At 41.2% G+C, this 21473-nt stretch overlaps 2 protein-coding genes across 8 annotated transcripts in view; one reads left to right on the top strand and one right to left on the bottom strand.

Moving 5' to 3' along the window:
• Positions 1-39: 39 nt before the first annotated feature.
• LOC115794381 (grainyhead-like protein 2 homolog) lies at positions 40-13360 on the top strand. Its single transcript, XM_030749860.1, has 15 exons — positions 40-351; positions 862-1048; positions 1156-1593; positions 1705-1760; positions 3492-3750; positions 3830-3941; positions 4781-4875; positions 8247-8408; positions 8523-8580; positions 8763-8893; positions 8998-9035; positions 9269-9360; positions 9440-9525; positions 10095-10159; positions 10528-13360. Exons 1-15 carry the CDS (start codon positions 338-340, stop codon positions 10640-10642), a joined length of 1908 nt encoding a protein of 635 aa, XP_030605720.1. The 5' UTR covers positions 40-337; the 3' UTR covers positions 10643-13360.
• A 3620-nt stretch (positions 13361-16980) lies between these two features.
• Positions 16981-21473, bottom strand: part of ncalda (neurocalcin delta a) — a 69216-nt gene continuing 64723 nt past the window's right edge. For all 7 annotated transcript variants that reach the window (XM_030749620.1, XM_030749624.1, XM_030749619.1 and 4 more), the window contains 2 exons: positions 21105-21224; positions 16981-19138 (listed from right to left, as the gene is read on the bottom strand). In XM_030749620.1, the coding sequence (XP_030605480.1) occupies positions 21127-21224 (98 nt within the window). In that variant the 3' untranslated portion in view covers positions 16981-19138; positions 21105-21126. The remainder of the gene's footprint in view (positions 19139-21104; positions 21225-21473) is intronic.

Below are 21473 nucleotides of genomic sequence, written 5' to 3'. Positions count from 1 at the left end.
CCTAACTCTTAATTGATCAGTTTTTCCAAACAAAATACACCTCTGGACCCGATCAGTTACAAGACTTTTTTTTTTTTTTAATGTTTTTATTTATTTATTTATTTACTTTTTGGACGGACATTTCCTCTTACCCTACGGACACCGGGAAATGTGTTAGTTCGTCATAATTTCACTGGCTGTTTTTTTTTTTTTTTTTTTAATAGCGAGAACTTAAATAGCGGCAACCTTTCACGCCCCCCCTCCCCCTTTCCAAGTATCCCACCCAAGCTTACCTGCATTAACTAGAAAATCCAGTTTCTCTAGCAATCCTAGAAAACAACAGAGACCTGAAGGCAACATGGACCTAGACAGGTAAGAAAACGTTATTAACATAAGTTTTAGTCTAATTCCTTTTAGATACATTTTTGTCTGCTTGCTATCGGCAGATGTGCAGATGCATTATAAAAACACAAATTACTAAGTTAATATAATTCCAGTATTATATTGCTTTTATTTTAGAATAATGTCATTCATGTACGTGCAGCTAAACTTTGCAGGTTTTGTATGTGCTTTCATTGTTGTGAAAGATTTCACAAAACTGTGAAAATTAGCAGCGGAGCTGTGTGAGCCCTTACAAAACTAAGATGTTGCACACAAATCTTCACACCTCATTTCCATTAGTGGATTTTGCTGGTTATTTTTGAAAGCTACACCAGCAGAAGTTAAATAAACATACTCCACATGGAGCAGGCAATTTGAGTGAAGTCTGGTGAGAAACAGCCTGGGGCACTTCCAGTGGCTTGGCACTCACTCCTGTTAATGAAAGGTTGGCTTTGCAGTGACAACATGGCTTGCTGTCTTTTTCCCATCGGTCGCCCTCAGTAAACGGCTGGTGGTGGTGGTTCCGAACGAAGTGTCGGTGGCCTCCCGCAGACCTCTCAGCAGTGAGGATGAGGCGTGGAAAATCTTCCTGGAGAACCCACTTACTGCTGCCACCAAGGCCATGATGAGCATCAATGGAGATGAGGACAGTGCAGCAGCTCTAGGAGTGCTGTATGACTACTATAGGGTATGAAAGCCATCAAGTTGAAACCAAAATAATAATAAACAGACATTTCCACAGAATATATTCTGATTTGTTACAAATTACTTCTGTACTTGTCGTAATCCTTTCAGGTTCCCAGAGAGAAGAGGCACACACCCAGTGCTGTTAAGCCCACAGAGCCTTCTGCTAATGGGTCCAGCAACTGTGGGAAGTTGGACACGCTGGATCAACAGTTTCAGGCTATGGTATCCATGCCCGTCAACCTCTCCTTAAACAACAGCACCACTACTGAACACCAGCAGGGCTTCAAATACGGAGCTGAGAACTTCGCAGGAGATTCCAGAGGAGATGGTAAAGGTGGAGGCAATGCACCGCTTGCTCTGGTCAAGACGGAGGGCCATACCTGCATGTCACGTTCTTTTTCTGGTGGCGCCTGTCAACAAGAACCTGGAGAGCAGATAAGGAGGCTATATGAGCAAAGCTCCTATGATTTGTCCCTCACTGGTTATTTGAGAGATGAGCAGAGAAGCAGTCCAGACAGCACATATGAGGAGCCAGTGGAAAAAGAGGTCAGACATAATCTGAATATAATGTTTTTGTACTTATACTTGATACAAACTGTTTTCCAGTGTTCTTTCTTTTAACATGCACAGTATGCTGAATAGTATCTCTTTTCACAGATGTCCCACAAAAGCTCTTCCTCGGCAGTTGATGAATTTCACCATAGTCTACCAGCGTAAGTTGAAAATGTGGAGAAACTGCAAAAAAAATTAGATTACATTTATGTGCACACATCATGTTCTGATAGAAAAGTTGACTATTAATATATGGTGCTTGTTTTTTGCCAACAAATCCCATGAAAACTCCCAAAAGAAGAGTGTCTCAGTCTGTCTACCAAGTCACTGTGAATGTTCTGTGGCTCTGTGAATCCACGACCCCATTCATTCCCACTGAAGAAGTAAATCTGTAAAAGTAAAAGTAAAAAAAAAAAAAAAGGCTCAGTGATTTCTTTCAGGAGTTAGGATTTTAGCAGACTTTAGCGTCAGGAAGGGCATCTGTTGTAAAACTCTGCCAAATCAAAGCATGCAGAGGCTGCCTGCTGTGGTGACCACTTGTGACAAGGGAACAGCCAAAAATACCTGTAATAGAAATCAGATTTAAATAAAAAAACCCACTCACTTCCCACTTTATGTATAAAGTGGCAATGCAATGTTCTGCTGCTTGGTAATAGAAATATCTGATCAGCCAATCACACAGCAGCATGCAGACATGGTCAAGATGACCTGCTTAAGTTTAAAGTGCGTATCTGAATGGGGAAGAAAAGTGATTTAGGTGACTTTGAACATGGCATGGTTGTTGGAACCTGATGTGCTGGTCTGAGTGTTTCAGAAACTGCTGATCTGCAGGGATTTTGCTGCACAGCCATCTCTATGGTTTACAGAGAATGACCTGAAAAACTGAAACTATCCAGTGAGCAGCAGTTCTCTGGGTGAAATTGCATCATTGATGCCAGAGGAGAATAGACAGACTGCTTTGAGCTGATAGGAAGGCAGCACCAGTAACTCAAATAACCACTCATTATAACTCAGATAGGCAGAAAAGCATCTCTGAACACACAACACATTGAGTCTTGAAGCAGATGGGCTACAACAGCAGAAGACCACGCTGGGTGCCGCTCTCTGTGCTCAAACGGCCTCCACAGTCACCAGATCTCAATCCAATAGAGCACCTTCAGGTGGTGGAACAGGAGATTCACATCATCCATGTGCAGCAGCCAACAAACCTGCAGCACCTGTGTGATAGAATAGAATAGAATGCCTTTATTGTCATTATACAGGATGTACAATGAGATTGATCCTGTCATGTAAACATGGATAAAAATCTCAGCGGAATGTTCCCAGCTCCTTGTTGATTCTGTGCCATGAAAAATGAATGCAGTTCTGAAAGCAAAGGGGAGGCTAGCAATAAAGTTTTTGGTGAGTGGCGCAAGATGCAGTTCCTGTTAAAAGGCTCAAGTCAAATATTCAGAGCCATTAAAGAATACAGTTTAATGGTCAAAAATGAAAGGACTTGGTTTGGATTTGGTTTTGAACATGAGGCACATTCAAACTTTTGGGGAATATGTATTTGACTTCCAGATTTATATATTGATATTCTTTGTTTTTAAATGGTTGTCTTAAGTCATTAATTTGATCAATTATTATTTTGAAATGCTGAAAAAAGCAAATGTGCAAAAGTTCAATGAATATAGTCAACTTTCCTTATTAGCACTCATGAGATTTAGACTTATAAGCCTTGGGAATAGTCTGTATTTAATAAAAATTCATAGTTTTAGATTTTCCCTTTACCAATAATTGTTTTAGTAATTGCAGCAATATGGCAATGGCAATAATGTAGCCTGTTGTAACTATGTAGCTGTATCTTTTTGGGAGTTGCCAGACATACCCATGTGTTTATGTCCTTACAGTGGCAGCTTTCTGTACAATCTGGAGGCCACTATGTCGCTCCGGCCCCGACAAGGGGAAGGACCCATGGCTTACCTGAACCGAGGCCAGTTCTACGCTTTGACACTCTCTGCAGCCGGCTTCAGATCATCACTACGTCAGCCCAGAGGCAAAGTTGGGGTGACTGGAGGGACAGCATCTCGTGGAGCTGACGGGAGTCCGTCCGGTAATGATCAGTGTGCCACAGGAGGCTCTGAGCTGCCACCAAACAGTATTGTGCAGGTGAGGGAGGGGAGATGGAAGAGGCTGAGGACTTCATCACTGAGTATTTGGTCTGATTATACTTTATATTTGCCTGCAGAGTGTTATCATGGTTGTCTTTGGGGAAGACAAGGGCAGAGATGAGCAGCTGAAGAATTGGAAGTACTGGCACTCACGGCAGCACACTGCCAAACAGAGAGTCCTGGACATTGGTAAGATGATCACTTTTCTCCTCACTAGCCCTGGATAAATGGTGCAGATGGGGGAAGAAGTATACACTTCTGCACTGCATAGCACACCTACGAGATATTTTCACCTAAGCCACTAAAAACCATTTGGGTAAGGAGAGAGTAAGTAGGCAGCAATCCTGCAGGAGGTTCCAGGAGAATCCTGTCACATGTCAGGAGGTGAAACCTGATAGAATTTGAATAACAGTCAAGTCTGAATTCCCACAGGAGCTCTGTGAAGAGACAGCTTATGGGTCTATGTTTGCAAAGACGTTAACAGGAGAAATAGGTGGGGGCTTGGACTGTAGCCATAGTGTGCAGGATCAGCAAAAGACAAGCCTCAACCTGTGGTTTAAAACTGAAAGGAATGATGCAGATGTCATAAACTGGTGAATTTTCATTGCAGGTATTGGCATGAACATGCCACAGAGATGGGGTGGGAAGGTGAAAATTAAGCATTTGGATTTGGAGTTAATGGTGGCCCTTGAACTGTTAGTTGAAAAGATGACTTACTGAGACAGATGCTGCATATTCTGGTTTTTAAAGACAAAATGCTGCTCTAGGAGATAAACAGCGGTGCAATGTTACCTGTTATTGTTCTGAAGTAATTTTTTAGTAATGCGACATTACACTTGCAATATAAACTTTATCTGGGGTAAGAGCAGAGAAAGGTGAAAACATGGACTACAGATTTGTATAGCACAGTGTCTTTACTGCTGCTTCTGTTTGTGAGGGGGCCGATCCCCCCCAAAAAATGTGCCTCTAGTGTGGCAGAATGTTAAAATGAGATCTGACACCAAACCTCTCCTGTTTCCTCTGTTTAGCTGACTACAAGGAGAGCTTCAACACGATTGGGAATGTGGAGGAAATTGCCTACAATGCTGTGTCTTTCACATGGGATGTCAGTGAAGAAGCCAAGGTGAGGGAGACTGTATGAGTCACAGCATGTAATCTAAACAGGCCAAAATGAGCACACACTCAGGCAAAATCTTGGCTCACTGTGGGGAGGATTGCTTAATAACAGCACAAGTTTTTGTCTTGAGGACTCCGTCTATGCTTAACCATGTCAGTGGACTGTTTACACCTCGTACTCTCACAATAGTCGAGGGATCGTATGGCAGGCCCTTCCATCCTCCTGGAGCCTTTTTGTCCTCATGACAAGAGGAGCGACTCCTGCTTTGTGTCAGGTTATTTGGGGTTGCAAAGATGTCGGGCATAGGGCAACAGACCAGGGGTGGGGGAGGGGAGGGGGGTGCACAAGCAGCATGTGAACACACTCACCAACACACTGAGCCAGGCTTTGGGCCCTGTGGTTCCCATTCAGCTCGAGTTTTAATGAGAACTTCTCAAACTGCCTCGTTGACAGACAGGTAATTGCAGCTTTGCAGGTTTGTGGCTAAATATTTACTGTTTGGCGCACACTTTCACAGCACCGTAATTGCTTTGAGTTTGTTCAGGCGGCACTGTGATGGGACTGCATCAAGCTGTGCATACTTGTACACCTGACCACAATCATGTAACACAGTGTACCATCATTCTGACAACAAGGAAAGCAACTGTACACATGGCACTTTTTTTTTTTTTTTTTTTTTTAAAGGTTTCATTAAAGCTGTTAGCTGCAGATATGAGCACTGACTACATGAGCATTTCAGAAAAGGGACTGAGCGGCTGTGCTGTCAGTTGTGAACTAGGTGATTATTATCAGCCTTAATGCTGCACTCTGACTCATGAGCCTCAAACACATGAGCAGGCCCCTCTGGGAAATGAGACAAAACAATAGGGTTACTGTGAGGAAATGCGCTCCCTCACGTCACTGCTGTAATTTCTTTTTGGAAATGTAGTTTTCCACAGATTCAACCAAATTTTTATATATATATATATATATATATATATATATATATACACATACACACACACAAAAAAAACCTAACATTCCCACCAAAAATAATTTTTGGTGGGAATGTTAGGTTTTGTTTCTACATGGTTTGGCTGTTGCCAGGTAACAATTGGCAACCTCCGTGTAATAGAGTGAAATGTGCTGTTTGTGGAGATGAGTGGCTTCCTGCTGCACAACTCTGTTTTTGTGTTTGTTTGTTTAGTGCCAGCCGCTCAACCAGCACAAACAGCCACTTTACCGTGCCCTCGTGAACTTTTCGCTTTTTAGGAAGGTATGCTTACACATGCTGTAAGCACAAACACAACAAGCCTCCCACACGTGCACAGATACACATGCTGCTAGCAGCAATGAGCCCAGCGCTTGCGGAGAAATTGAAATGGCTTGGGTCTGTGGAGGTGTGAATTTGTGGAGGTGTGTAGGAGGCTCATTTGTGCTGCAGGCTTTTCCAGCAATCAGCCCTCACCTCTGCAGGTTCAGACACGACGCTGTTGATGCTGCGTAGTGGGAAAATTGGTGTTTAGCCGCAATGATGAATGCACTGTTATCCGTCTCTGCCGACCTGTTGCTCAAGCTGCCCGTCCTGTTTAGCTGGAAGATTCAAGTGGAAATTCTGTCAGTTTAGATGATTTGGCAACAATCATGAGAATCTTTTCCATCATGCAATTAAATGTGTGAAGATAATGACATGTAGTATTGTTTAAAGAGCACACTGAATGATTAAAATAGCAGTAGGACTGTACTGTTACTTGGGTGACATTTTGTGAATTATTTTCACAGGCTTTTGGTAGGCAGCAGCTCTGCAACATCACTCAGCTCTGGGAAAGAGGGATTACTGGAGTAGAGCCACATATTTCTAAAATCTGGGCCAATTATATTATTCTGCTGATAATTTCTTTATGAAAATCCCGCTTTCTTGTAAATCTTCAGTCTATCTTTTGATCTCAATTGCATTTTAACTTGACTTGTGAATTTGAAGGTTTATGGGAATGGGATGCATGACTGAGTGTTGCTGTGGCCTGTGAACTGCTACTGCTGTTGTGATTCATGACTCTCCAACCTTTCAATCATTACCACACAGTTTGTGAGTCAGATTGAGCTTCATTAGAAAACAAACTGCTTAACCCCATGAATATAAATCTGCCTGAACTGAGCTGACCATGGCCACATGTGTATAAACCAAGCACCTAGGCATGCAGACTGCTGCTACAAACATTTGTGAAAGAATGGGTCGCTCTCAGGCACTCAGAATTCCAGCGTGGTACCGTGATAGGATCCCACCTGTGCAACAAGTCCAGTTGTGACATTTCCTGACTACTAAATATTCCACTGTCAACTGTTAGTGGTATTATAAAAAAGTGGAAGTGATTGGGATTAACAGCGACTCAGCTATAAAGTGGTAGACCACGTAAAATCACAGAGCAGGGTCAGCGGATGCTGAGGTGCATAGTGCGCAGAGGTCGCCAACTTTCTGCAGTCAGTCACCACAGACCTCCAAACTTCATGTGGCCTTCAGATTGGCTCAAGAACAGTGCATAGAGAGCTTCATGGAATGGGTTTCCATGGCCGAGCAGCTGCATCCAAGCCTTACATCACCAAGCACAATTCAAAGCATTGGATGCAGTGGTGTAAAGCACACCACCACTGGACTCTGGAGCAGTGGAGACGTGTTCTCTGGAGGGATGAATCACACTTCTCCATCTGGCAATCTTATGGGTGAGTCTGGGTTTGGTGGTTGCCAGGAAAACAATCCTTGTCTGACTGCACTGTGCCAAGTGTCAAGTTTGGTGGAGGGGGGGGATTATGGTGTGGGTGTGTTTTTCAGGAGCTGGGCTCGGCCCCTTAGTTCCAGTTCCACTCTTAATGCTTCAGCATACCGAGACATTTTGGACAATTTCATGCTCCCAACTTTGTGGGAACAGTTTGGGGATGACCCACGACTGCGCACCAGCGCACAAAGCAAGGTCCATAAAGACATGGATGAACAACTTTGGAATGAATTAGAGCAGAGACTGTGAGCCAGGCCTTCTCATCCAACATCAGTGTCTGACCTCACAAATGTGCAAAAATTGGGTGGACCAACATCATATTAAACCCTGTGGATTAAGAATGGGTGTCACTCAAGTTCATGAGAGTGTGTGTGTATTCAAAAGAAATTAAAAAAAAAATATATATATATATATATTTTCCTATTAATTCCTATTCCTATTAAATTTTTTTTCTTGTTAATTATTTTAATTGTTTGAATTGCTTCACACTAGATTCCAACTGCAGAATTACATGTAGCAGGGGAAGTCAGTGATTTATCAGTGTAATTTGATAGTCATCACTGCCTCATTTTAAGTCACAAAACTCAAAAATTGAGTCCCGTCTTCTGTTTTATTTCTGCTTCCTAGGTCTTTATCTCTGTCAACTGTCTGAGCACAGACTTCTCCTCTCAGAAAGGTGTGAAGGGGATGCCTCTGATTATTCAGATTGACACGTACAGTTACAACAACAGCTGCAGCAGCAGGCCAATCCACAGAGCCTTCACTCAGATTAAGGCCTTCTGTGACAAGGTTAGGAATGCTGCTGGCACAGTTGCTTTTCACATTTGGTCAGCAATGAGCTAATAACATGGACATATTTTACCCGGTCTTTAAACATATTCTGCCTTTTTTCTCTGTTTGCAGGGTGCTGAGAGGAAGCTTCGTGATGAGGAAAAAAAGCAGCTGAGGAAGAGTATGAAAGGTGAAAATCATTTTTGTTTTTCATTTTGGCTAAGTAATGATTAAAATTTATTTGCAGAAATAAAATGAGTCTAATTGGTTTAAAATCTACTGGAATGAGACTTAAAAGGCTATGCAAATGTAATCAGTTCTGTATTTGGGGTGGTCGCCTGTTGTGTTAAGTTCATATGACCTCTGGATTAGGGAAGAACGGCAGATCAGGGCCGACCACTCTGATTAAAAGGGCGGCGTTCAGAAGCATGGTAGACCTGGACTCCCAGCCTGTTCTCTTCATTCCAGACATTCACTTTGGAAACCTGCAGAGAGCGGGGCAGGTAAGGGACCCCCCCCCCCCCCCCCCGCCCACACACACACACACACACACACGAAACTTAATTTGTCTTGCATTACATGTTGCTTTTTAACATTTTGTTTGCAGGTGTTTGCTTTCAACACTGAAGAAGCTGATCGCAGTGGGTCAGTACCACAGTGGCTTTGTCTGAACTCTTTGTGTTACAGCTTAGACCTCGAGTGGTTTATTTTTGAGGGTGAAAATATTACAGAAGGTTGGAAAAAGGTTTAGGTGAATTTTGCTTTAGCCTCATTATACCTTAGAAGAAATAAATCTGGCTCTGTTGTTTGGAGAAATCACATGTCTGGGACCCTAGCATTCCCTTCAGTTGATGTGTTTCTGCGTGCGTGTTCTTCAGAAGTGTTTTGATGAAGAGGGTGTCATGTGTTGGCCAGGAAGACCTCTGTTCATCTCCACTAAAGAAGCCCAAAGCGGAACCAGAAAGGAAAGGTAACTTATTTCTCATTAAGAGTTCTTGTCCTTCTCATTATTTGACTGAATATTGTTTTCCTGTTCCGTGCTTCATCAGTTCTACTATATGTGAGGAAAGAGTGTGATGAAGTGTTTGATGCCCTAATGCTGCGCAGCCCAACCCTCAAAGCACTGATGGAGGCCGTGAGTACTGATAATGATAGCTGCTTGAGTAACCGTTTCCAAAAAATAGTTCAACAAATGTAAAACATCAGCTGTTCTTTGCAAAATAGCTTGTAGATGGGCATAGCTGTTGTGATCTATTGGTTTGCACAGTCCCATTTTTGAAGCCTTGACTTGAGCATGTTGGCTCTTAACCTTTTTACCTTTTCCAAACCAGATGCCACAAACAAGTGGTGAATCTGACAGTCGCAAGATAGACCTCTGCTAAATAAATATCTTGGTTTATTGTCTTTTTAGACAATGTCAGTCATGAATTACATAATAAACAAAATGTTGTGTTCTATAAGATGTGAAAGTAGGGACTGAGATCAAGAACTCATCAGGAAACTGTTTACTGAGATCGGAGATGATGTGAGCAGTAGTTATGTTCTCAGACTTCGTTCAGAAACCAGAGTAGTCGCCCCCTCCTGGCCATTAGAAAGAATTTAGGTTCAGGCCACTTCTGCTGAGGCTTCACTTGTTACACCTTAAAGAATCTCTGTGTACAGAGCAGGGAGTCAGTCCTGTTAACATGTGCTTTGTCTCCACAGATCTCTGAGAAATATGCAGTGCCAGTTGACAAGATAGCCAAAGTTTACCAAAAAAGCAAAAAGGGGTGAGTCAGACTCAATAAAAAGTAAACCGAGGAGGATTTCAGAGGCTAAAGAGTTTTTTTGGTTTTGTTTTGTTTGTTTTTAGAAAGGTGAGAGAAACATTCTCCAAATGCTGAAGTGATTTTAAAAAAATGAAATAAAAACACAGGTCACTGGAATCCAAAAATATGAGCCTCATGGTGACAGCATAAAAAAAAAAAATTACCAACATATTAAGGTGCATTATATGGGAATCATTACTTGGTTCCAATTCATGTAGCCTGTGCTGAAATATTTTCCTCTGCAATGGAAATGTGAGCTCAGATATCAGATGCTGCCATCAGCAGCAGCTCTCAAGACTATTACAAAATGTGTTTACTGACTTCCCCAGGCTCCTGGTGAACATGGATGACAATATCATCCAGCACTACTCCAACGAGGACACCTTCATCCTGGCTATCGAGAGCTCAGCAGACTGCTTGCGCGTGACACTCTCAGAGATCTAATGGCTGCTAGCCACGGCACTCATGATCCTCCGGACTGAGGTGATCGGTGCCTGGTGACGCTTTACCCCTTACCTGTGCAGAGATTCACGAACTCCGTTAGCAGCGTTGGGTGCTAGAGCCAAACTGTTCTTTGAAGTCACATGGGAGTCTCAACAGGCTTTGCTCTGCTGCATGGATCATTTTGAACATTGGCCTTGGCTCTAAGGTTGAAAACTTACGGATTTGTTTTTAGGTTGGGAAAAATCTTTTGATTTCTCCTAACTACCTTACTAGCTGGCAGGAATGCACTTCTGAACTCTTATTGCCCAACTTTCACTGAAAGAACTGGATTCATCTCGGTCACCACAAAGGCAGCCAGCCAGCTTCCTGTGGTTTCAGGATGGATTAACAGCACTTGGGGGCCTCTCCTTCCACCCCCATCCCATACGTCCTCATGTCATTGACACTTTGAAATGACTTGACTGGACTTTTTAAAAAGTGTGTTTTTAGATGTGTCTTGACTTTAATCTGAAATGATGGTACTTTAACTCTTATTGGTCATCCACGTTTTAATTGTTTTTGGATTGGTCATATTTTTAACTGCACACTAAATGTTTGTTATTGGTTCTAGTAAAATAATACTTATTTATCCCAGGTTGTGATTACACGAGGCACCATTATAGGACAGGGTTTCCGGTCTTCAGGTTAAATTGTTCTGCTTCCTCTGTGTGTGTTAATTGCTTTTCCTCTCACTAAAGAGACTGTAGTGAGAGGAAATTACAGTCTAATAATAAATACAGTAGTATTTATGACATTCATTAGGGGCTCACAGGACCCGGCCTCTCCATCCGATTAGTCCTCTTCTGAGGCTGCAGCAGACCATCAGAGCACAGCAGTGGAATGAGTTAATTCCAACTCAGTGCATCAGTCTGCACCTGATTTAGTAGCACCATCTGTGTCCTTCATATGCTTCACACGCAGTAAAGTACGGTCTTTAAAATGTGCTAATAAAAAATAGTTTTGTATGTAGCTACTTGTTTCTGGTCGTGTGCTGCAGCTTGCATTTTTATGCCTCAACACTGGCTACAACTGTCGCCAGAAGCGTGATGTTTTCAGGTTTTCTTGTCCCATTTTTGTGAATATAACATTCAGGAACTTCACCCAGACTCAATGACAAGTGCTCTGGTCATTCCATATAAAATCAAAGTATCCCAGACACTTGTGTTCAGTGCAGTGTTCTCATCTGCTGCGTCATAGTCAGATCATCCACTGATCCTGAGATCTTCTGTGATACTGGTACTTTGAGGAGTTGTAATTTGGAAAGTCAACAAATTGTGTAAATCCAGTCAGGTGGGAGGAGAGAAAAACATGACTTAAGTCTCCTGAAATTAAGAAGAGAACCTCTGTATGTTTATTCTGTATCCTATCAACAGCTTCATGGAGAACGTCACGTGAAACTTCAGCTGTTGCAGGTGGAATGTACACAAGTATTATGTCTGAATTCTCTAGGTACATAATATGGTCGTATACCAACTGCCAATAACATACAGTTGAGTAGTTATAGGTAGTATTGCTTCAGTACCAATCCTACCAATAGGTAGTTAACTTATATCACTTCCACTTTTACCCAGTGCTCTGTCTTGAGATAAACATTCCCAAGTTAGAAATTGAGGGAAAATGGAATATGTTTGATATATTTGTAACTGCAGGGGTGGGAATGTATTACTAAGCAAGTCAATAGCTAATATGTAAGCATGTGTAGCCAATTTATTACAATGCTGGGTTTACCATATACAATAGTTTTCACACTGAGCTGCCTAAAAGCCTTGTAGCATATTTCTGACAAAGTTAATATGCTAATTATGCTCAATGATGCGTTTTAGGAAAAAGGTCAACATCACTGTGGCACCGTAATGTTTTGTGAAAGCCTTTCTCTTGAACAGAAGGAGATTGTGACCATGTTTCATATTTGTTTGGATACTGAATTGGTGATACTAATCTTTGGGGTCCACCTTGTGAGTGTAATGAGCGAGCTTCTCTGGCACCGAGTTAAAGATGTGTGTGAGCTACCTGGATTTTAACATTTGCAGGTGCTTTGAGAACCACAAATATTTGAATTGCTGTCTTCAGTCATGGCTACAGAGTGCAGGAATGTGAGTGCATTAGATTTTTACATGCATCATTTGTCATTATAAATGTATTCCTTTTAAATATTCACATTTATCCTACATTCAAAAGAAGGCATTTTTATTGCCAGATTGTGAACCATTCTTTCAGTCAGCATTAATCCATTTTGTTTGGTAATAAAGCAGTTATAAAGGTTGGTATCTATATAAAAAGGCTGAATATTGCCCAAAATTGAAATATGAGGTCATGTACCTTAGCTTCCAGTAAGTCCAAGATTTTTAAAATGTAGCACAAATCCCCAACACCACAACATTGTTAGTGGCTTACACAGAACCCTTAATATTTCTATTATTAAGATGTGTGCAGTGGTTTCAAATAGCATTTAGCAGTTATCAGCAAAAACCTCAGACACAGACAGCTTGTATAGTGAGTCTCCCTGTGTACACAGACCAACACATCATTTAAGTATTGTTACCATAGCAGTATGAAAATGTCCTAATATTAAGAAAACATGTTGGATCTTTTTAACTTTTTTTTAATTTTGTTTCCTGGATTAATTAGTTCAAAATGTGATCTTCTTTAAATCATAAGCAAAGACAGTGTACTTGTAAACAAAGCCAGACAAATGTATACAGATTTATAAGATTTGCTTTAAAGTTTTTGTCAAAATTTTTCCCAAGTGTTATTTTCTTTTTAACACAGCATTTCTAAACATACTAGTTTTCTGTAGAAAACATAAATTATTTCTATTTGCACACAATGACAGAATTATTTCAGGTAAAAAAAACAAAAAACAAAAACAATTTACCAAGGTTGATATTATTAGCCCCTGAACTGACCTTTTTATTGAGCCACAGCACAACCCACTGCTGTGCAATGATCTGCTTTCAATTATAATGCTCAAAGATTGTAGCATCAAGTTAAAACTCAGGATTATCTTCCACTTTATACACCGCATTAAAAACAGCAATGATTTGAGCCGTCACTTGAGAAAACAAAAGAAATCAGTTTAGACTTTAGAAAAAGAATTTCTGATGCTCACAGAGCAGGAGATGGAGATACAAAGTTATCACAGCGTTTCCAAGTGCCAAGAACTGGAGGGAGAAATATCAAGTAATTCAAAGAGAGCCGCGCAGGATAGAACAAACCTGGCAAAGGAAAGAAGCGAAAGATTTCAAAGACCTTGGAAAGAGAACTAGTGAGAGATGCGTGTAACAACCCCAGGACAACTGCCAAGACACCAGTGAATAATCCAAGAGAGAGAGACAACCCAATAGTTAAAAATTAGAGAGAAAAAAAAAAGGATTGGGGGCTGGGGACAGATGGGGTAGTCTATTTTAAATCTGTGGTTCATCAAAAATAAAATGAAATCAACAAGTGGAACCCCCAAAATAGCAATGAAAGGGTCCATGTTTATCTGGGTCCCTTAAACAGTAAACATAATTATGAAGTAGTCAGTTCAAAGATTATGCATTATTAGAGCAGAAATCAAACACATGGCTCAGATTGCAAGAGGAGGCATGAAATCTGTCACACTGGTCAGTTATGTTGGAATAAATATTCGACAGTGGAGACTTACTGTTCCGTGTTATTTCAATCCTGGCGTCTTGGGCAGACCCTTGTCAAAGCCAAGGCTGTCTCATTGCGTTGTAGAGGCCATTCAGCATTTTCAGGTACCCTCCTTCCATCCAGAGTATGGGGCCACTCGACCCAAGCCTTGTGGAGGGCCATTTGTGCGGTTGCAACATGGTCATGTGAGTCCACATTTCCCAGATTTTACCGTCTCAAAGTGGGAGCAGTCCTTCCTTTGAAAAGCAGGTGCTGGGTGCATCTCAGTGGTAGCCAACTGGGCCTTGTCTCTACGGTTGATTGAGCGTCTTGTGGGTCAGTCAGAGCGGTCCCTCCATTATGGGTTTCCCTCTGCATCTTTGCAGGGTCTTCTTGGTGCCAGACTTGGATTTTGCAGAGTGATATCCCCTCTGCCTCTCAGGCTCGGCCTTGATGTGTTGCAGGGTCACAACCTGGTTGGCATGTAAATATGTACATTTGTAAATGGCTTGTTTACTTAAGCTGTGGAGGTTGGGATATTGGGCTGCACCGTCTCCTCTGGGGGTGTCTTAAAGAGTTCCCCCATACATATGGAATAAGTAATGGCGTTTCACATATCCTGACTAACAGGGGGTGCAAAATCCATCCACAGTAAGATATCACACATTCTGTCGCCCTATGGGGTGTTTTTTTGGTTTTTATTTTGTATCGTTGGTTAGCGACCATAATTAGTTAAATGGTTCAGTTCAGCTGTTTGTTTTGTATGAAGATCGTCCTGTTGTCCACTACAGTGGACATGATGAAAACATTAAAAACAAATTTTAAAAAGTCTAATTTGACCCCAAGGATGTAGAAAATTAGAAAGAAAAGAAATTTGATGACACTTATTTTTCTTGGGTTCCAGGAGGATGTAATATTATACTACAGTATATTGTTGCCAAGAAAAACAAAGGCAGCAGAATTTTAAGCACAGTTTTAAAGATAAAAGACATTTAATGAAAGTTTGACCTTGAAGAAGAGGTCAGAGGTCCAAAGTACCGCGATATTCAGAATCCCGTTATCATTCCCCAATATGCAAATATGCTGTCTATACATACAATAGCAGTAAGAAACATAGTTATAAATGGCTCTATATAGAATTATTATCACTTCGAGCTTCAGATGAATCTGCTGACCTTTAAGTAGAGGTCACAGGTCAAATGTGACATATTTTAAATCTTTATTTGGTGCTTACTATATGTTGGCAATACACACCACACTTGTAAGAATCATAGTTTCTAAGTTATGAAGCATTTGTCAGTTTTCAAACAATAAATCATGACATTGACCTTGAAGACCTCGGTGGACGTAAACCAAATGTTAATGGATTGTTAACATGACCCCACTCTACACCCCTTCATTGTGTTTACAGAGAGGATGACATGCATGCACACACTACCATGTCATGCGACGCACAACAGGCTAACACATGAAGACTGCAAAAATAATTTTTAACATGTTTATCAATCATATGATCAAAATTGCAACAAATCAGTTTAATAGATTTTTGACAGTGGAGACTTTGAGAACTGGACGCAGGGTGTACTTAAACTACGGACAGCTTTATCCCATCATTGATCCGTCATTACATTCTTCCTCCCACGTAGTTTTGTTGTTGACTGCAGTGTGAGTATCAAGGGTGTGTGTGTTTTTATATATATATATATACACACACACACAATTGTATACATCTTTCTACAGGTACATATTGTACTGCAATATTCATTTTCTGACATCTCCCACCTAAAGAGATTATGTAGACAGAAGGTTCATTTTTTCCTACCACAATGGCCAGAAGACCATGCCCTGGCTTTTCAGCAGGGAGCAAGAAAAACAAGGAAAAACAGGCCACATGTCTAACCTGAAAATAAAAAAAGCAAGTGGGAAGTAGGCAAATTAAAGTCAGAGGATAAGTTGGAAAAATGTGCAAATATAGAGATCTCTTATAACTTTAAAGCCTTTATTATGCCACAGAAGATAGGAGGCATTAGTGAGACAAGGGAGAGATATAAGATTATGGCACCCTTTTGAAAGGTGACAAAAACTTGAAATGATGCCTAAACTGGGACCAAATCTTGATTAAAGGACACTGCACACCATGTCAAGATATCCCAGGTTTTTGGCTAATAGCTCACTGGGAATCATCATGTTAGTGATCACCTTGTAATAATAATTAATAATTTTAAATTGGGGCAAATTACATGTTTTTGCAACAGGCTGCTTGTAACAAAGCACCTAAAGATTCATTTTAAACTTGGTTCTTTGTCAAGTTGTCTGTTATGCGTAGACACAACACTGGTTCATCCCTTGAGTCAGGTGCCTTTGTTGTGCTTTATGGTAGCTCAATGTTAAGCGGCTTAACAAACAAAGACATTCCTGTGAAAATGAGTGTACCTTTGAAAGACCTTCTGGCTCCTTGGAAGCAAAATCTAAAGAAATGAGGGTGGGCTCAAGACTTTTGCACAATACTGTAGATTTTAAAATTCTCCTTGGAGTGTTTGTCAGACAATAACAGTGTGACATTGTGTGGAGTGGGACATTTCACCATTTAAAATAGTGCCCTTGTCTCTGGTGGAGTAACTGCTGTGGTGACACAGTGTCTACTTTTCCATTTCTTGTCACTTATTAGCCAACATGTACACAGCTAGCAGTTTGTCTTTAATCAGCTAAATCCACAACATTCCACAATTAAACAAGCACCACATGATTACTCGCACACAATATATTGTAATTTAATTCTTGCCTTTGAAATTGACCAAGAAAACAGAATCCCGTGTTCCAAATCCGTAGTCACTAAATACAATATACCATACAAAACCTACAAAATGCAACAATTACAAACATTTTGTTCAACATTGAACAATTGTACAGTATAAATTTATACAATACTGTTTTTGATTTTATTTGGCACTTGACCACAAGATGCTTTCTTTACTTTTGAAACAGAAATCTTCCAACTGACAGCTTTTTCTTTAAAAAAAAAAAAAAAAAATCATAAAATCATAAAAGTGACACATTAGGACAGTATCATCGCAGTAGTTGTGATTCTGTTTGTTACTCTGCATCTTTTTTTTTCCTTTACATAAAAAAAAACAAACAGCAGTTATTATACTGAACATTCAAAGCTTTTCTAATTGGAACCCTTTGCAGTTACTGAGACGGCTCTGCTGAGGCCTGGAGGAGGGCTGGGTTACATTCAGGGGTGCATTATGCTGGAAAGGTTTTGGTTTTTCTCTTTTTGTGTTTTCTTTTAAAGCAGAGCGAAGAATAGAAAGACATAAAGGGGCGATCGTTTGAATTTAGCAGGCTCGCAGCACCTACACTGACTTTTAATCTGTATGTAAGACTTTAAACTGTGAGCTGCTGCTTGCAGTAAGCCATGTGAGGTCATGCGGGAGACACAATTGGATGGCGATTTAACGATGGAGCTCTCAGCTTTGATAACCCGGTGTCTTTACAGTTGCCTCGTTGATGTCGTGCACGGTCGCCGTCCCGAAGAGCTTCTTCCATAAACCTCGATGTGTCGGCTCTGCCAATAACACGGAGCACTGACGACACAGAAGCGAGCACAGAGCTGAATGACGCTACCGTCTGACATCCATAAACACACATTAAAAACACACACATGCGCATAAGTCACATGCATATGTGTTGTTAGTCTACGCACCCCGTACCCGACAACTGAATCAACATGCTGTCTTTAAAAAACACCGAAAAGTGAAGAAAAGTTTGTTCTTCACACAGTAGAAGTTAAAAAAAAAAAGAAAAAAAAAAAGAGGTTTGCATGCTTGATATCTCGCAACAGCTTAAATAAACAAACATTTTTTTTCAAATTATTATTATTATTTCACATTGTTTGTTCAGCACTGAGCGTTCCAGACTATGTGGGTTTGCTATACAAATGTAGGTGCACTTTAAAAATATCTACACAGTACTCAAATACATAAAGACTACTTTTCTATTTTTGCCTTAAGCTAAAGCGCCGCAACAGCCTCACTGTCGCCGCCGCTGCTGATGTGAAAACAGATGACGGATGGATGGAGGGATGCTTTTATCCTTCATTACATCAGTGAGACCTCACAAAATTAAAACTACCAATCAGGGTGCTTATGCATAGTAGCGTAATATCACATGCTCCTGTTGCCCCAGCGCAAAATGTGAAACAAAGTCTATCAAGTCTGCAAAAAAACAAAAAACAAAAAAAACCCCCACAAACACACGTACACATTCTCACAGTAGAAAAGAGGAAAAGCGGTACTCGTTCTGAGTGAAGGGCAAACTTCACAGGTCCTCTCTGCTGATAAAATGACCTTGCCTACAGTACTCAACACCATCATCTCTCTCATGGTCTTGTGCACACTCCGTCTATTATACATATTAGAGTGATGGAGGCTCTGTGCGGCCCTGGTCGGAGCCTCAGGGGGTACAGAGAGCCAAGCAAAGACACTGATACAGAGACTCCAGTTTATACTGTGTATATACAACCTACTGTAAACTTCTTTAAACTTGGACATGCCTATAGGAGAACTGAGGAATTCAATTACAATCAGTGGGGTTTAATAACCTTATTGGACATGAGTCTTAGTTGGAGTTTGGAGGGTTTTAGACAAACAGCTTGACGGGGGTGGTGGAAGGGGTGGGGGGTGGACTGGAGAATGTGGCTCCTGTGCCCATCTCCCGTGTGAAAGTCCTCAGTGCACACTGAAGGCCTGTCTTCTTCATCGTCGTCATCCTGTCAATCTTCATCATCAGTCTGCTCCATGGTGGAGAGTTGCGGGCATTTAGAGTCACCCCAAAGAAGCACTGTGGAGATACAAATGAAGAGCAACAGTCACAAACTGGTGTTGACATGTTAAAAAGTGAGGGGGCTTCTGCTAACTCATTTGCAGAATTGCCCACAGTGGACTACAACTACAGGCTGTACTCGGTCACAGTACATTTTGTGCTAAATTACTGCATTCTCTCAATGGTCAGTATAGAGAGCTGATCAGTTGGTTTGTTGGTCCAGTCCAGTTCTAATGCACTGCCACAGATGATGTGGTGTTTCGTATGGTGCTGAACCTGGAATGTTATTAACTGGCAATAGCACAGGAGTTCAGAGGCCGGGTGTATAAATGATACGCATACACAAAAAAAACCCCACAACAACAGCAGCATGTGCAGCAACATGTTTCTCACATGTTTCATTATGTATTTTTCTTGCAAACACACCTGCCTATGTTAACACGTACAATCTGCCATTCAAAAACCTGACTGCAAAAAAAAAAAAAGTATTGTCTCTGCATTTATTGGGCCTCTTATTATTGCTGGTAGCTGTGGGCGCTACAAAAAACTGCAGTCGTGTGTAATAGTCTGCTTTCTGAGTGGGAACTGATGTGCTTTTTTTTTTGCCTCTTATTTGCAGACTGAATTGTTACCCCAGCCAGCGCCTTTCGCTCTCATCTCCACGATTGATCCTCTGTTACTTTATTCCTTCAGTAATTTTTCTTCTGTTCACGACTCCAGACTGAGACCAACACGCTTCTTTTTCACCATTTTACGGCTGAGGCTAACAGCGCTTTCTTTCTTTTTGACGTCATCTTAATTGCCTTGTCTAATAACCTGATTTTGAGATGAAAATGACTCCTCTTCAGTTGTATGTCTCTGTCTTCAGGATTTCTTTGGCTTCAGTGCTCCATTTTGAGCTAATGTATCACAGTCAGTCATCAATCACAGCAACAACTACATTATGTCATTATAAACAACACTCAGTGTTCCTCCTTTTCATACTGACCCTGGTGAAATTTACACTTAAATTAATTTTCATCTGAGTGATTAAGATAAAGTCAACAGTCTCTATTCTGTGTAAAATACATTTTTAGCGTCTTTAGCATCTTTAGCTAATCTAACAACAACTTACTGCTTTTGGCATAAATAAATTCTGCTCCACAGCAGCTCAGTGAGGAAAGACTGTCCCAAATCCTCATCATCAGCAGCAGCTGTCAGCTACAGGGAAGAGCGCAGAGGTGATGGTGACCCGACAGTGATTCTTGCGGATGCTACACACATACACTGAGAACAGCCGGGGTTCTGTTTGCCTCTTTCTCCACTGATTTCAACAAACCACAACCTCATCTTGTGACACATTGCTGCCAGATTGCTGTTGTAACTGATTTGTTGACTCACAGATCTCCGGTCCGCATTATCTGATTTGCAGCTCTCGAAGTTACGAAAGGTTTATCTAGTAGCGCTGTGGCTCATAGTGAAAACTCAGAACCATCAAGACAGGAAAAAAAAAAAAAAAAAAAGCTTAAACACTAAAAAAAGGTGCTCGCAAAAATGTCAGAAACGGCCGTAGCTATCCTACGCATGGGGGCTTTAAAAAGAAGAAGCTTCTGAGAATCAGCACCTCCAAAATACCAGGCCACCTCCTACAAAGTCTCTCATATCAGTCCATGAATTACATACAGCCACAAAGCCAGTGACACTGTGGATGACCCATCCCACATGCTACACCGCGCACACGGCCTCAGAATAGATTCCCTCCAGCAGTCGTCTTCTCTGCCTGCGAGGCACAATCGTTCGTAGGAGAAGTGCATTTGTTCCTGAGGCTGAACCTCAACCCTCCACAACTACGCAGCAGCACTTTCAGAACGCCCAGCACGACTCTAAGCTGAGCACATGTTGTTGGACTGGTGTTTTTTTTTTTTTTTTTGACACTTTGAGGTTTAACTTCATTTACCTCAGCGACAAAGTTAGAGATAGAAGGGAACTTGAATGGGAGCCTTACAGATGGTGTTGATGCCTCAGGTTTAGAACTGTCCAGCACTGCTGGGGTCGCACTGCAACAGGCGCACGATGGAGGGGTCGCTCTTTGCTCCTTTGATGAACTCCTCCAGAGACAGTTTGCCTGAAAAACACCAGGAACAGAAATTAGCTTTTTATAAATTATATTTAGGTGCACAGCAGAAAGCTGTGATGAAGAAAAAAAGTGTATATATTAGGGCAGCTCAAGATAAAGTACTGCATTTCAAGTTACTGTTCATTGGAGAAGCAAAATACTTAAAATGGAAATGTACCAGTTTGCCTCAAATCTGGGGGTTAACGATAACTGGGATGTGTGACTGTGTTTTTAGTAACATTAAAATAATTTGAATAA

Source organism: Archocentrus centrarchus, chromosome 16, assembly GCF_007364275.1.
Source record: "Archocentrus centrarchus isolate MPI-CPG fArcCen1 chromosome 16, fArcCen1, whole genome shotgun sequence".
Lineage (NCBI taxonomy): Eukaryota > Metazoa > Chordata > Actinopteri > Cichliformes > Cichlidae > Archocentrus > Archocentrus centrarchus.
This window is presented reverse-complemented; position numbering and strand designations above follow the sequence as displayed.

Excerpts from the sequence above, each read along its gene's own strand:
- LOC115794381 (XM_030749860.1), top strand. Across the intron at positions 9,036-9,268 it reads GAAGAAGCTGATCGCAGTGG|AAGTGTTTTGATGAAGAGGG; the intron begins GTCAGTACCACA and ends CGTGTTCTTCAG. Across the intron at positions 10,160-10,527 it reads TACCAAAAAAGCAAAAAGGG|GCTCCTGGTGAACATGGATG; the intron begins GTGAGTCAGACT and ends TGACTTCCCCAG.